Here is a 15,311-nt window from a genome sequence, read left to right on the forward strand (position 1 = left end):
TCCAGCAGCCTGCAGGCTTGACTCCCACCCCAAGTCCAAAGATCACCCTACAGGGTCCTTAAAAGATGCTCAGTGTAAGATTTTAGCAGCACTTCAAGGGCTTTTCTCTGTTGCTTTGGGACATCTGCTGAGTGCCTCTCTCTGTGCTCCAGTCCAGTTTTGGTGTCTAAACACAGCTCTTTAAAAGCAACCGAGAGTCCCTGCCATCTTAAAGCCATATCTTGCACAATTTTCTATTTTCCATAATTTTTCAGAAGGGTAGCTTAATCTACACACATTCGTGATGGTCTCCCCCCCCCCCCGGAGAATCCCTTGGTTAGTAAATCTTGACTCACCATAGTGTCATTTCCTGTTAAAAGGATCTTGGGTACCAGGGCTGGGAAGGAGCCGCCATCAGTTCTGCCAATCAGAACAGACAATTCTGCACAACATGGATCCTAACTCAATAGGAGGCAGTTTTGCATGCTTGAATGCTATGTTTGAACTTTCTATGATAACATTGCCGCTTCTTTGATTCGCCTCTTGCTTTCTCAGTTACATTATTCTGTACTTTTGCCTTTTGGCTCACCCTCTCTGTATATGTGTGTGCAGATTCTGTTGCTCTTATGATCAACATTGATCTCTCTCTTTCTATCTCTTCTTTTTCTTTTCTTTTTTTTAAATGCAGATTGCTCATTCATCTTTGCGGGCAGCAATTCCATCTCAGGTGCATTTTCCATCCCACTTATTTCTACTTTTCAAAGCGCTCTTAAAGTTGCTTTTTTAAAAAACAACAACAAAAAACCTCATTTAAATTAATATGTTTTAAGTTAGGGATGTAGGGTTTTTTTTTTAATTGAAAAAAATATTATTATTTGGCTAATCTTTATGGCATCACCGTTCTCTGCCTTTGTTTTCCTTCCCTGCATTTTCTAGCATTGCATTAATTGCATTTCTTTGATCTGGTTATGTTATACATTTATTAAAGATGAAGTTCAATTAGGAAAAGATGCAATCGGGAGCCGATTATTCCTCCTCGCTCCTGCCCCAACTTTCCCCACCCATGACCCAAGTATGTTTGACACAACATCTACATGGCATGTATGCACTTAGAGTTCTGTTCACCTATGCCAGGCCTGTGATATCTTTTCCTTTTCATTATTGGGCTTTTCAGAACACTGGTTTGTGGAAAGTGGAGTGAACTTGATAGCCCCATTCCGAAAGAAAACGTGCCACCCCCTGCCCCAATTTCTGCTTGTTTGGTGGAAGTTCCGAACTGAAAGCCTGCATGCATATAACTGTATATCCCGGGCTACTTCAAGCCATTTGACTGCATGAAACAAAGGACAATTTTCATATAGAGAAGCTGCCTGGACTGACAGCTGAATTGTACTACCATATTGGCCCGAATATAAGCTGCACTTGCAAATAAGCCACACCTTTACAATTCGGCGGCTTGGGGGAGGCTTGGGAGTGGTAGGCGGGCTAGACACCGTTGCCCTACGCTCCTGGGGTGCTTCCTGGGTGGGGGGGGGGAAGAGCTGCACCGCTTTGCCGGCAGCGTAAGGTTGCAAATATAAGCCGCACTTTAACTGTTCACGATTGGAATTTGGAAAAAAAAAGTGCGGCTTATATTCGGGCCAATACGGTACTTCAGCGCTGGGGACCAGACAGTGTCCATCGCTGCACCTAAGCTCTACAGGCCAGATTAGGGCAGACTGTGTGGTCACAGAGCTGTGTCTTTCACACACACACACCGGCCCCAGCATCTGCCACTTGAGGCAGCTATACCTAACAGTAGAGCCGGCTGTTTGTATGCGCATTGTTTCCTTCACACGGCTGGCAACCCTGCACAATACGGATCCCAAACTGCTTTAAGGAACCTAGCACTGCACCCACGTAGGCCTCTCGTTCAGACCTCCCACCCCACACGCAGAGATTGGGGAAGCAGAGCCCGTGGTCCCTGGGCGCAGCCCCTTTCCCTCTTCTGCATGTTCCTGCATCACAAAATTGTATAGTTGGGAGTGGCCCCAAAGGCTGTTCAGTCCAACCCCCTGCAATGCGAAGGGCATTTTTTGAAAAATGGTAAGGGTTGTATGTTCCTTAGGTTTATGCACATGGTAACCTAAGCTGATATGCGCTATTAATACATGACAACAAGCATGTGCAGACTGGGAGCATGCTTGCCTGCCACATGGCTGGCTTCACCCAGTTCAGCTGCGATGTAGGGATGTGCAGATCTGTCTGTTTTGGTTTCTCTCTGTTTCACGTTTGCCAATTTGTTTATCCCCATTGTCACATCAGTTTACATTAAAAAAAAAAGACCACATGAAAATTTGTAGGCATTTTTGGTGTCCCTTTCATCTCATGTACACATTTTTCCTATGCAATTTTGCCTAATACACACTTTTCTTGTTTGCAAGCACTCCCCCCCCCCAAATTTGATGCTTTCTTGTGCACTGATAGAACCATTTTGTCACCTCACTTTCCCCAATGTACACTTCTTTAAGAAAGCATTTTTTGCTGGTGGGAGAGCTGCACCGCAAAATTCGGTGAACGACTGGTTGTCACATTTTGGGTATTTGCGTGGAAAGGGCGAGTTGGGTAGCTCCATGTTAAATTGCGAACTGAACACATTTTTTCCTTCCATCCCTGGAGAGATGCAAACAAATGTAAGAACTGCCTGGGAAACGGGTTAACTGAGCAGTGAGCTGAATAGAAAAAGGTGTGCAGAATGCCTTGTGCTATTTTGATAGTGAAATTTTGACTAAACCTAATGGGGGCGTTGGGAAAAGGCCTCAAAATTTTGGAATGGCTAAGGCTGAAAAGACGCATGACATAGGAATGCTGTTGAAAGTGTCGCTGCATCGATAATCTGTTCTTCCCTACTCAACCTGTGATGGGACACCATCACATTATGAGTTTTTCTTGTGGTTGTAGCTGGTGTTGTCAAACTGGGGCAGGAAAACGGGCTGTGCGATGTCATTGGGTCACATGGAGGGTGTTCGTACGCATTAAAGAGGGAAAGAAGTAGAGGTGGGGCTGCCATTTCCAGGCATTTCCCTGGGACACATGTAACATGTAGTTCGGCCTAGATGAAGCACGGCATAGTGTTCACCTATGTCAGGCATGCCCAGAGTCTGTTTCGGGGGCTTAATCCTGCCCACCAGATGGTTTAATCCATCCCCTGTGGCAGTTTATTTTCAGGGGTAAAATCCCAAAAATACTCTCATAATTTTATAATTTTGGGGTAAAATTATAAAAAAGGTGAACAATTTCTATCCTATAAAAAAGGTTGTCAACTTTGGTCGGCCCTCATGGCCCTTCACTTCATCAAATCTGGCCCTCTTTGAAAAAAGTTTGGACATCACTGATCTATGTGCTTTACCCTACACTTTTATTCCTCTGTCCCGAACGGCGATATACAATAAATTCTCTCATCGTTCGTTATGTATTTCAAAGCTGGTGCAGCACATACCAGAAGCAAGCCTGAACTACCAGAAGGTGCCTCCTGGCTCAATGGGATTCCACGATTATGACCAAAATATGAATGACAGCCGAGAAGAGGATCTCACAAGGAAAACAAGGATAAGAAACAGGGAAGAGGTAAGTTCTTGTCAAGTGTGCTCACAAGCCACACAGCAGATAGTTTACAGGGCTGCCCACCTGTCAGTCACCTGACGTCGCATAGAGCACAGCTCTAGGCAAGCTGATCAGCTGATCCCCAGGGCATGTAAGGAAGCTGGGTGGGGCTCAGGTCTTGCGTTCTAATCAGGCCCATGGACCTGGAGGTTTCCAACCGCTGTTGTAGACAGTCGGTTGGGAGCAGCGCATTAGTGTTAAAAATGATAGCTCTTCAAAAATAAATGAATTGTGCCTCATTTATCAGCAGCTTGTTTTAATTCATGAATGGGGAATCTATGACTTTCTAGATCCTGGATAATAATAATAATAATAATAATAATAATAATAATAATAATAATAATTTATTGTTTATACTCTGCCCATCTGGCTGGGTTTCCCCAGCCGCTCTGGGTGACTTCCAACAAAAGATTAAAAATACATTAAAACATCAGTCATTAAAAACTTCCCTAAACAGGGCTGCCTTCACATGTCTTTTAAAGATAAGATAGCTGCTTATTTCCTTCACATCTGATGGGAGGGTGTTCCACAGGGCTGGCGCCACTACCAAGAAGGCCCTCTGCCTGGTTCCCTGTAACCTCACTTCTCACAGTGAGGGAACCTCCAGAAGGCCCTCAGAGCTGGACCTCAGTGTCCGGGCTGAACGATGGGGGTGGAGATGCTCCTTCAGGTATACCATCAAGCCCAGCCAACATGAGCCAATGGTCAGGGATCATGTTGGTTGCAATCTAGCATAATCTAGAAGGCCACAGGTTTCCTATCCCTGTTTCAGTTTGGCTGATCGAGCAGTAGCCTTTTTTGTGATTATTTTTTTAAATTGTTTTTAAAATCATGGATTTTAAATCTGCTTCAGCAGATTAAAACCAGCTTGTGTGGAAAAAGTACATTGGCTAGGATCCTATGAAGTTCTAAATGTCTACACCAAGCTTCCCATGCAACCATTTGTATTCAGCCTATTGGCACTTATCATATCAGGTTATAATCTGCCAGTGAAGTTCTACAACAGCCTCTCTCAACCTGTGGGTCCCCAGATGTTGTTGAACTACAACTCCCATCACCCCTAGCTAGCACGGCCAGAGCTCAGGGATGATGGGAGTTGTAGTCCAACAACATCTGGGGACTCACAGGTTGAGAACCGCTGTTCTACAAGAAGACCTGATCCCTTCTCTGTTGTCAGTAACACAAAACATTGTTTCCTTTGGGAAAACACCATGAATATATCCTCCAAACGCAGGGGTCTAATCCTGTTGTAGAATCACTTCTGATAAACACCAGCTTCTGCTGAACGAAATGTTGCTGTTTGTGGTGTTGCGTTTCAGGTAATCTTTGACAACTTGATGCTGAATCCAGTGTCCCAGTTATCCCACACCATCCGGGAACACACAGAGAACCTGGCGGAGAAAATGAAGTGAGTGGATGCCCTCAGTCTAAACTTCACAGCGGTGAAGCTGTGGAGGAACCCTGTTGCACGCTACCTCAGGCTCCTGGTCTTGAGGAGATGACTGATTCAAATAGCAAGGTTTTTGCCTGCCAAGATCTGCACATTTCCCAAGGCCTGTTAGAGATAATGTACTGTATATTGCCAGAGAAATGTGGACAATTCGAGAGCCAGTGTGGTGTGGTGGTTAAGAGCGGTGGACTCGTAATCTCGTGAACCGGGTTTGCCTCCCCGCTCCTCCACATGCAGCTGCTGGGTGACCTTGGGCTAGTCACACTTCTCTGAAGTCTCTCAGCCCCACTCACCTCACAGAGTGTTTGTTGTGCAGGAGGAAGGGAAAGGACATTGTTAGCCGCTTTGAGACTCCTTAGGGCAGTGATAAAGTGGGATATCAAATCCAAACTCCTCCTCCGCCTCTTCTTCTTCCTCTTCTTCTTCTTGAAATATTATGTGCACATTCTCCTCGAGGCCTTCTGAATGTGCACTGTAGCAGGTCGTTATACATGTCAATCCCTCCCTCTCTTTATAATGCGGTTTCTGTGGGCTCATTTAGAAGCCTAAAGTGGAACTGCTGCCTCCCTCCCAATGCCCCTGACTTCAGAATGCATGGGAGCTCAGAGAACGGTCTTTGATAGAATCATAGAATTATAGAATTGGAAGGGACCCCAAGAGTCATCTAATCCAACCCCCTGCAATGCAGGAATCTCAATAGATCACACGTGACAGGTGGCCTCTGACCTCTGATAAAAACTTCCAAGGAAGAGGAGAGTCCACAACCTCCCGAGGGAGACCATTCCACTGGCGAACAGCTCTTAACCACCAGAAAGCTCTTCCTGATGTTTCATTGAAATCTCCTTTCTCGTAACTAAGGATGATCTTAATGCATCGACAGGCAGATGTGGGAGGTAGAAATCTATAAGCCAGGGGTGGGGAAATCTGTGGTTGTCCAGTTGTTGTTGGACTACAACTCCCATCACCCCCATCATCAGCTTGGAATTTAATTTTTAATTTATTAAAAGTGTAGACCATCCTTCACCCAAAGATCTCAGGGCGATTCACAACATACAAATACAAAAGAAGAAGGTAAAATACATAATAAAAGAGAGAGAGAGAGTGGAGACCAAAAGGGCCCCAGGTTCTCCACCTGTAATGGGAATTGTAGTTGCTTGTGTGTAAGTCACCGACTTTCCTAAACTGCTTGTTTGTTTAAGCCTTTCCCTAACTGAAGCGCCCTCCTGTGCGTCTGCTTCAGTCACTGGCAGAATCCGTTAGTGGGTGTTTCCTAAATTTTTTCCAACATAAGAATTCCTTGACAGCCAGTCTCCACCTAGCCTCTCTGCGCGGAAGCCTTCTGCGCAGAGTAGGCGTGCCCAGTGGTGGTCCGGCACTCTCCCCGCTGATCTCACTGGAAGAGTCCCTGAGCCTTCCCTCCAAAGTGCTCTCATCCTCTCCTTTCTTCTTGGTGTCCCCTTGATTCCCTTCCCCCTCGGAAACCCTCTCTCTCTCTCCTTGCTGGTTCCCTCTCCTGCACTATCGGGGCGACTTCTCTCTCTGCTGGTCTCCGATGTCAGTTCCCTGACACCACCCTAGTTTATTACTGTATTGGAGATAATTATTCCTGAGCATGTTCCTTTTTTTGACAAAATATTGTCTTATGTTGTGTGTCAGAATTCTGTTCCAGAATACTGAGCGGACATGGGAGGAGATGGAGGCCAAGATTAACTCTGAAAATGAAGTGCCAATTCTAAAGACCTCAAACAAGGTGGGGAATATTTGCCCTGAACTGTGTGCTTGGTTTTACAAGAAGTCTTTGTCGATCTGCAACCCTTAGACTTACATGCGCAAACCTACCTTCCTTCTTTTATTTATTGATGGCACAGTTGAGATGAATGCAGGGCACTAGAATGAGTGCAGGGGGGGGCATGATAGAGGTGTATAAAATTATGCGAGAACTCAGGGACAGCCAGCAAAACGAAGCTGAATGGTGGATAGTTCAGGACAGACAGAAGAAAGCAATTTCTTAAGGGAGCACATCGTTAAATTATGGAAAGTGCTTCCACTAGATGTAGTAATAACCACCAACTTGAGTCACTTCGTAAGAGGATTATGCCTCTGATGATCAGTTACTGGAAATCACAGTTGGAGAAAGTGCTGTCACTTTCAAGATCTTCCCCTAAGCATCTTTTCAGCCACTGAGAATATGATGTTGGACTAGGCAGCCTCTTCTTCTGTTACGTTCATTGAAATGTGCATCTGAAGCGGAAATCTCGAAACTTGGCTCGTTACAGATTTTGGTTCTTAATTTTGTCTCCTTTTTTCACACTTCTTTTTTTCCGAAAGGGTACCGGTACATGGCTGCTCTTAAATGTCAACAGCAATATCTGCACAATTTGTAAGGTCAAAATATTGAGTTTTACTACTACTAGAGGGCGGGTGGGGTGAAGCTTTCAAAAACCAAACATAACTTTAAAAACCTTTAAATAGAAAAAAAAATAGAGGCAAATTTAGAAGCTTTGCCCCAGTTTATGTTTTAATATGGGAAGTTGAACAGATCTGGAGCTAAACAGAAATTGCTTTCACTGATAGAATAAACGCGTTCTCAGTCCTTGAGGGTTTGAATTACTAAACATATCGTTCTTTATTACTAGGAAATCAGCTCTATTTTGAAGGAGCTCCGCAGAGTCCAGAAACAACTAGAAGGTTTGCCTTATTTTGACTTCCCTGTTTCTCTTTGATTTGCGTTAAATGCAGTTTATTGTACTAAGAGCTGGGCTGGATCTACACTGACCTTTTTAAACATCATTAGAGCGATATTGCCTATGCTGTTCTGAAACGTTACAGGGCATACTGCAAAAATTACATTTATTACCTTATTGTTATTCCTCTGTAACAGCCGTTCCCCTTACTGCTCGGTTCCTGGTTGTTCTGCAGCTTTATTAACCTTCTTAGCAAAACGTAATGTGACCCTTACCTTTTGAAAATCATCCCTTAACTCTTTCTTAACATTATAAACCATGAGTGTAGATCCAACCACAGATAAAAGGGAAAGAAGAACATATGTATGTTTCCGAGCACAATTCAAAGTGTTGGTACTGACCTTTAAAGGCCTAAACGGCCTCGGTCCAGTATACCTGAAGGAGCGTCTCCACCCCATTGTTCAACCGGGACACTGAGGTCCAGCTCCGAGGGCCTTCTGGTGGTTTCCTCATTGCGAGAAGCAAAGTTACAGGGAACCAGGCAGAGGGTCTTCTCGGAAGTGGCGTCCACTCTGTGGAACGCTCTCCCATCAGATGTCAAGGAAATAAACAACTATCTGACTTTTAGAAGACATCTGAAGGCAGCCCTGCTTAGGGAAGTTTTTAATGTTTGATGTTTTAATGTTTTTTATTTATTATTATCATTAATATTTTGTTGGGAGCCGCCCAGAGGGGCTGGGGAAACCCAGCCAGATAGGCGGGGTATAAATAATAAATTATTATTATATTATTATAGCACCACCTGCTGCCCAGCTCCCTGCATTCCAGGTTTTATATCACCTGGCATTGTTTTGGAGATGATGATGATGTTGATATTTATACCCTGCGCATCTGGTTGGGCCTCCCCAGCCACTCTGGGTGGCTCCCAACATAATAATAATAATAATAATAATAATAATAATAATAATAATAATAATGTGATAAAACAGATAATACTTAACAAACAAAATAAAATAGAAGACTTTGATCTGCTTGACTGCCAGCTGTCAAGTGTGAAGTAACTGGGTGTTAGCGTTGAGTGGTGAGAGAGAGAGAGAGAAGGAATGAGAATGTGTAGCCCTATAAATCCATCTTAAGTCTGACTTGGCTTTCTTCCCCTCTTTTCTGCAGTTATAAATGCCATCATTGACCCAAGTGGAAACTTGGATGTGCTCGCCAATAACAAAATGTCTTCTGCTACAACACAGTCTGTGGCGGCTAAAATCAGGACTGCTAACAACATTCCCGGGTCCATGTTGGAGGCGTTGTCTCCTGTCAAGAAGAGAAGTTACGTGCAGAAATCAAACTTTGGCTCTGCTAGCCTGCAGGATACTACGTTTGTTCCGGATGGGGAGAAATACGTGATCTAGCAAGAAAGTTTTCTGTCGCTTTTCCTCTTGTATGTAATTTGCCGTGGTGTTAGTATTGTGTACGAGTGGTTGTGGGGAAGTCCGTGTGGAGCAGTTGTTTAGATTGCTAACACATTGCACAAAAGAAAAGGAAAAGAAAAGGTACAATCTCTGCTGTGTGAGCATGAGTGGCGGGCCTATGTATAGGCCTTTTGGAAGGGGAAAAATGGACTAGCACTTTGGAACAGCACATACTCAGCACAGAGGCAGACTCTGGTTTTGTTTTGTTTTTTAACAGAAAGCAAGTGATGCATAATTCCTCCAATGTGCCATAGCAAACAGGCTTTGCGTATTCTTCACTCTGTACTGCCGAAGCTCTGATATGTTACTGTATTTAGCCTGTTTATAGCTGTCTGTTTTAGTTGTATAGAGGCTCCGTTTTGAAAATGTACCTTTTGGGGGCACTGGCTGGCTGTTGCTGTATATTTAATTTTAAATACAAATCGTTAAATGGTTCAGCCAAAACTGATTCCCCCCCCCCATGCTTGTCAGCTGAGCAATGCACCGTGGAAGTCTTTTTTTTCTCCTTTCAGAGATCCAAGAGTAGTTAACTTGCAAACATCTCCAAAAAGGAAACCAAGATGACATTGAATCATTCCGCTTCCAATCACACAGCTTTTACGATTCCTCTGGGAATGTGTAATAAAGAGTACAGATGATGGAGAGGCAGTGATTAAGTTCGCATTTTTGATTCCCTTATTGTAATCGGTAAAAGAGAGGGTGGGGGGAGAAATTCAGGTGCAGAGGAGGCGGCAAATTAGTCACAAGGTCAGGATTTTGTATAGTGAAGTTGCCAAATTTGTACTATTTCATGGCAGTTGTTTCATAACTAAGTTTTCGGGTGGTCAAAATGTGTTTTTAATGCAGTCCGCAAAGTCTCCTGTTTACAGCATAGAATTCTGAAGGCGCTAAAGAATTGAGTATTCCATGTGTGAGCAATTAAGATTTTGATCATAATTCACCACCCTGTGCTTCTAAACCTCATTGACATGCACAGGAAGTTGAAGAGTGTAAGAGTTGAGCTGCTTTTTGCACTCACAGGAATCCTGTCTTGAGCCTCGTTCCTCACCCTGCGAGGCATGCTAAATGGAGGCCTCCTTCATAGAGCTTGAGGGGTGCAAATTGAGGATTGTCTCATGCAGCTCTGTTGAGCCAGCAAGACCCTGGGCTACTCTTTTGTGCTCTAGGAAATGGCCAGCTTGTCAATCATTTGGCAGCTTGTCAATCACTGATCGCAGGCACGGCACCTTCTGCAATACCCCAAAATGCAGGCTGGCAATAACAAAAGTTGCCGCAAATCGTGGTGAGATTCCAATTTTGTACTGCCTTACGTTGATCGCATGAATGTGGATTTCGGGAGTCCGTCTTAGAAGCATCCCACCTGGGGTTTCCATAGGTGGGTTCAGAGTTCACCCTCGTGTTGTCTCTGTTACCTTATTTGGTCCCATTTTGTATGTTGTGTCAAGCATTCCTACCAAGATGAATGGGGAATTTGAGCTGGCAAATCTGGACAAACTGTAATGGTGAATGTATTGCTCTCGCTCTCCTCCTGCAACACGCACAAACAGCTGAAACCTCAGTTTACTTCAAGCACTGTGGCCAGCCTGTCACTGTTGAATCCAGATATGTGAGCCCTTCTGGCTAGTAAGAATTAAGTGAGTGAAGTGGCTGGCTTTTAAATACAGTATTATTGAAATGATCTTAATGCTTCCACCAATACAATCTCGGATAAGGCCAAGGATAGTTTTGCAGCAATTCTGAGGTGTATGCTAATAAAAACACAATTTTTAAAATAATAATAATAATTTTAAAAAATTCATTATTTCCCACTCCTACTTGCCAAATTAGTGCTTGCTGACTGGGAGGGGGCTGCACTTATTGAGATGCCAGTGAATTTTTTTTCTATTACAATATTCCTCTTTTCCCTAAGTAGCTAAAAAAATAAAATAAGGAACGTGCGTCTTTATTGTGAAAAAGACAGTACTGAACTAGCTTGGCCTTTCCCAACCCAATGCTCTGCAGACATTTTGTGTTACAACTCCTGGGGGTTGATGGGGGTTGTAGGCTAAAACATCTGGAAGGCTGGGGAAGGCTAAGCTAGGTGGACCTAATGATGCAAACCAGCACCGTCTATGATTTCTGGTGGTAGAAAGATAATTCTTTTTGGAACTGACTTCTGTAGTCTCAGGTTCTCCCCCAGTTATGTATACTTAACCCCCATCTCTTATGGGACTTATGTGGGTAAGGAGAGAAGACAGGAAATCTAAGCAATTGCAGTTAGAACATCTTGGGCATTTGCAAAGAGGTAATGCTCTTTATCCTAACAACTGTTTGCTAGGTTACTTTGTTGTGTTGCTTGGTTAACAAACAGGTTATCTGCATGGCCCTGGCAGTTGACAAGGAGAATTTCACTACTCCCCGGTCTGGTTGGGTTCCTGACAAGGTGCAAATGTGGAGTCAAATTCCCTTCATCACTTGCCAGAGTGATAGAGAGGACTGTACATACAGCCCTGCAATAGCTATTTATGAAGCAGTAGGTTTCATGTATTCATCCTAAGTCTGTGAAATTGTACGCAAAATGTCTTAATGCTGCCGGGGTAGATCTCTTGTGCATCTTTTTGAAAATGAATGAAACTGAATGATTTTCTGGGGGAGGAGCGCTGTTAGTCTGATGATCCCCAGTTGCTGTAGACGGGGGTTAGGAAAGGGGGTTGTTGTTGTAGGTGGGAACCTACTGGTAATGTGGGCCTGGGGATAGTGGCTGTATTCAGTAGAGAAGATGGCTAGTCTATTAAATTGAATTTGTTTAAAACAATGCTATAAGATGGCAGGAGGCAAAGTGGTCTGGCAAGAGAACAACATATGCAGCCTCCCTGTGTTTCTCTAACGGCTTGTGGAAGATCCATGATGTCTAACTGGTTTTAGTTATATGGCATGTGTCTTTCTTAGATCAGTTGGTTGTGTACCTTAGAATGCTGCCATTGCTGTTGAGACACAGCAGTAAAGGTTTCCAAAGCTCTTTCTATTTACAGAAGGACCCAGCAAGTTACACATTCAGTTATTTAGGTCAAATCCACACCATACATTTAAAGGGCATGGCTTTCCGCCAAAGATTCTTGGGAACTGTAGTTTTAGCCTTTCCAGAGGTACGATTCCCATCAAACTGCAGTTCCCAGGATTCTTTGGGAGAAGCCATGTGCTTTGAATATATGGTGTGGATCGGACCTTCAGTTCCACATGGGGGGTGGTATTTGCCAACTCAGCTTACGTTGAGGAGATGTCAACTGTTGATCTCGGCATGTGATTAGCCGAATTGTTCCTGTCTGTGAAATCAATAAACCACATGGGAATGGTGGAGCACATCAAATTCACCTAAACACCTACTTCAGACTGGGTTGTCCCACAAGAGGCTGAGAAGAGGCTATAACCTGGGCAATGCATGTTTGTATCCACTTGGCTTTTTAGGCTGAGAGATTATTAATTTTTTTTTGCCTCCCCCTTGATAAAGTTATTCAGTAATATATTCCAGGACATTAGTCCAGGACTTTGAAGTAATGAGCAAACCCAGAGGAGGTGGCTGGATTACACAACCGTATCACTTCCCCAGTTCTTCCCCATGATCAAACAGAGATGCAACACAACTCTTGTGTTTGCCAACACCAAGTCTAAATGTGATTCTCTCTTAATATAATGCTGTATTTTTTTTTTTTAACACAGGCTTAGTTTGAACAAGCTTAGAACACCCTTAGGGAAGGAGGATAGTACCTGCCAACTTCTTGGATATTCCCACATAGGTTGTAATGCTTTCGTAGGGTCTACAGATGTAGACCCAAACTACACTGTCGTTTACCTTTTTTAAAAAAATAAATAAATCTGGGCTGTGGTCCTGTCATTCAGGTCTAAATGTGAGGTATTTTTGTGTGCACACATGCTAGGCAGGTACTACATTTACATGTGGATATTCTCTTGACTCTAGCATCTGGGTGGCAAAGGGTGATCCAGTCTGTTTTCCTACTGCACATTGCATTACAGGTTAATCAAAACAGGGCCTGCAGCCTGGGCTGTATTAAATTGTCACATGTAGTTATGCCAAAGAGGAAACCTTATGACTCTAAACTCTGTCCAGCTTTGGGTCCCTCTGACATATACATACGTAAATCCCCAGTTTTATGCTGCATACTCTTTGTTAAGTCTTTGTCCTGATACTTCTTGAGTAGTCCAGATCCTATTTACTTTAGGGTGTCAACTTTTGTGGTTTCTTTCTTTCCTAGAGTGTCTCGGGATTAATCCATTGGCTCAATGATCCCTTCCTGTTTTCACGTGTATTGTCATGCTCTGTTTTTTTCTTCTTCAAATGTTTATGCTAAACATCTATCTTTGGCTCGTAAGTTTTCAGAGAAATAAAAAGCCCATATCCCGTTGAAATTAAGTGGTGAGGTGGGTATCAGTTTGCCTCAGGATTCTTTCTGGAAACTGAGCTTGGTTCTATATGTTGCGGGGGGCGGGGAGTGAGTTTTATTTTGGGTATGTTAACATGTTACATTCTTGTTGTTCATAATGATGGAATGGATGTATATATCTGAGAGCGAGAGAGTGAGCACACCTGGTTGCATTGAGCATATAATGTGCAGCCTGTCACTCACATGCTGTTGATGACGACAAAGCTGAATTAAGTGGCAATTCGCAGGGCCATTTTTAACCAGGTCAAAGTCTTTGCACAAGTTCGAAACACTCTCTTCCAACAATTCGGCATGTGCCTAGATGATGAGCCCAAGATGTTTGAGATACACTCACCCTGCAGGGTTCTACCCCCACCCCTAAATTCTGGAGCTTTGTTCACAGGTTCAGTGACCAAACATGTCCATTGGGGGGAGGTTGGAAGTGGAATTGGCTTGTGCTGATGAACCTGAGAAAACTTGACCTGCAAATCAGCTGGGGCGTGGGGAATCTTCACACATTACAGGCAAAATAAGGTTTGTCACGGGAGCGTGCACTGATTGTATTAGCATGGTAGACCTATTCTCCTCTTTTCCTCTCACACACACTTCGTTATTTTGGGATGCACTTAACAGGTCTTAGGTGTAAACCTAAAACCCATAATGTGTGAATGGCCCCTGGCTCATCCTTCAATGAGTTAAAGAAAACGTTTACAGATTCCTACTTTAAAGATAAAAGTGTATGAGTGCATAGATGCTACTGATATTGGTAAACTGATGCGAGGTCTTTCTCTTTTATTTTGAATCCAGCAAATGTATACATTGCAGCTGTAAAATGTACATTAACTACCTGTTCACTTTCTGATGTGCCCCTTGCTGAATTGTGCCTAACTATATGCTGTTGTTATGCTGCTGAAATCATTTTCTGCTGTTCAGAAACACACACAAACTGTTCATGGAGTCATTCATTCCATCTGCATGCGACACAAATGCAAGCTGGGCTGTATAGCAGAAATTCAACTTTGTATAATTCAAAACTGTTTCAGTGACTTGTCTTTTCTTTCGTTTCCACACCCTCTCTTGAAATACTCTGTATAATTTTAATCCAGAATACCCCTGTCAATTCGTACATAGTGGGGCATTTCCCATCCTCCCTTATTTTTTCTTCTTTTTTTTTTTTAAAAAAAGGTAATTTATTTCATTTGGTTGATAGGCAACTTATCTGTATATTTTTGTTCCAAGGTGATGTTGTGGATGTCTTTAAAAACAAAATAAATTGTTATTTTATATAATTTTATCATAAATTTGCTATAATAAATCATTCTTTTTTGTTTTCCACGAGAGGTTTTCTTTCATCTCCAAAAATGTTTTCTCAAGTCCTTTTAAGACTTAATTTTAATAAATTGAAATACAGTGGTACCTCGGGTTAAGAACTTAATTCGTTCTGGAGGTCCGTTCTTAACCTGAAACTGTTCTTAACCTGAAGCACCACTTTAGCTAATGGGACCTCCCGCTGCCGCCGCGCCGCCGCTGCATGATTTCTGTTCTCATCCTGAAGTAAAGTTCTTAACCCGAGGTAATATTTCTGGGTTAGCGGAGTCTGTAACCTGAAGCGTTTGTAACCCGAGGTACCACTGTAAACGTTAGGGAAAGGATGAAAAAGGGTTAAAAA

At 43.2% G+C, this 15,311-nt stretch overlaps 1 protein-coding gene across 11 annotated transcripts in view; it reads left to right on the forward strand.

Moving 5' to 3' along the window:
* Positions 1 to 14,977, forward strand: part of CEP170B (centrosomal protein 170B) — an 85,193-nt gene extending 70,216 nt beyond the window's left edge. For 5 of the 11 annotated variants that reach the window (XM_083516769.1, XM_083516778.1, XM_083516772.1 and 2 more), the window contains exons 15-20: positions 668 to 706; positions 3,442 to 3,585; positions 4,941 to 5,029; positions 6,728 to 6,821; positions 7,708 to 7,759; positions 8,926 to 14,977. In XM_083516769.1, the coding sequence (XP_083372895.1) occupies positions 668 to 706; positions 3,442 to 3,585; positions 4,941 to 5,029; positions 6,728 to 6,821; positions 7,708 to 7,759; positions 8,926 to 9,164 (657 nt within the window). In that variant the 3' untranslated portion in view covers positions 9,165 to 14,977. The remainder of the gene's footprint in view (positions 1 to 667; positions 707 to 3,441; positions 3,586 to 4,940; positions 5,030 to 6,727; positions 6,822 to 7,707; positions 7,760 to 8,925) is intronic. The other 6 variants (XM_083516770.1, XM_083516775.1, XM_083516776.1 and 3 more) reach the window with 2 other exon arrangements.
* Positions 14,978 to 15,311: the final 334 nt, after the last annotated feature.

This window comes from Podarcis liolepis (genome assembly GCF_965112155.1).
Source record: "Podarcis liolepis genome assembly, chromosome: 1".
NCBI classification, from domain to species: Eukaryota; Metazoa; Chordata; class Lepidosauria; order Squamata; family Lacertidae; genus Podarcis; species Podarcis liolepis.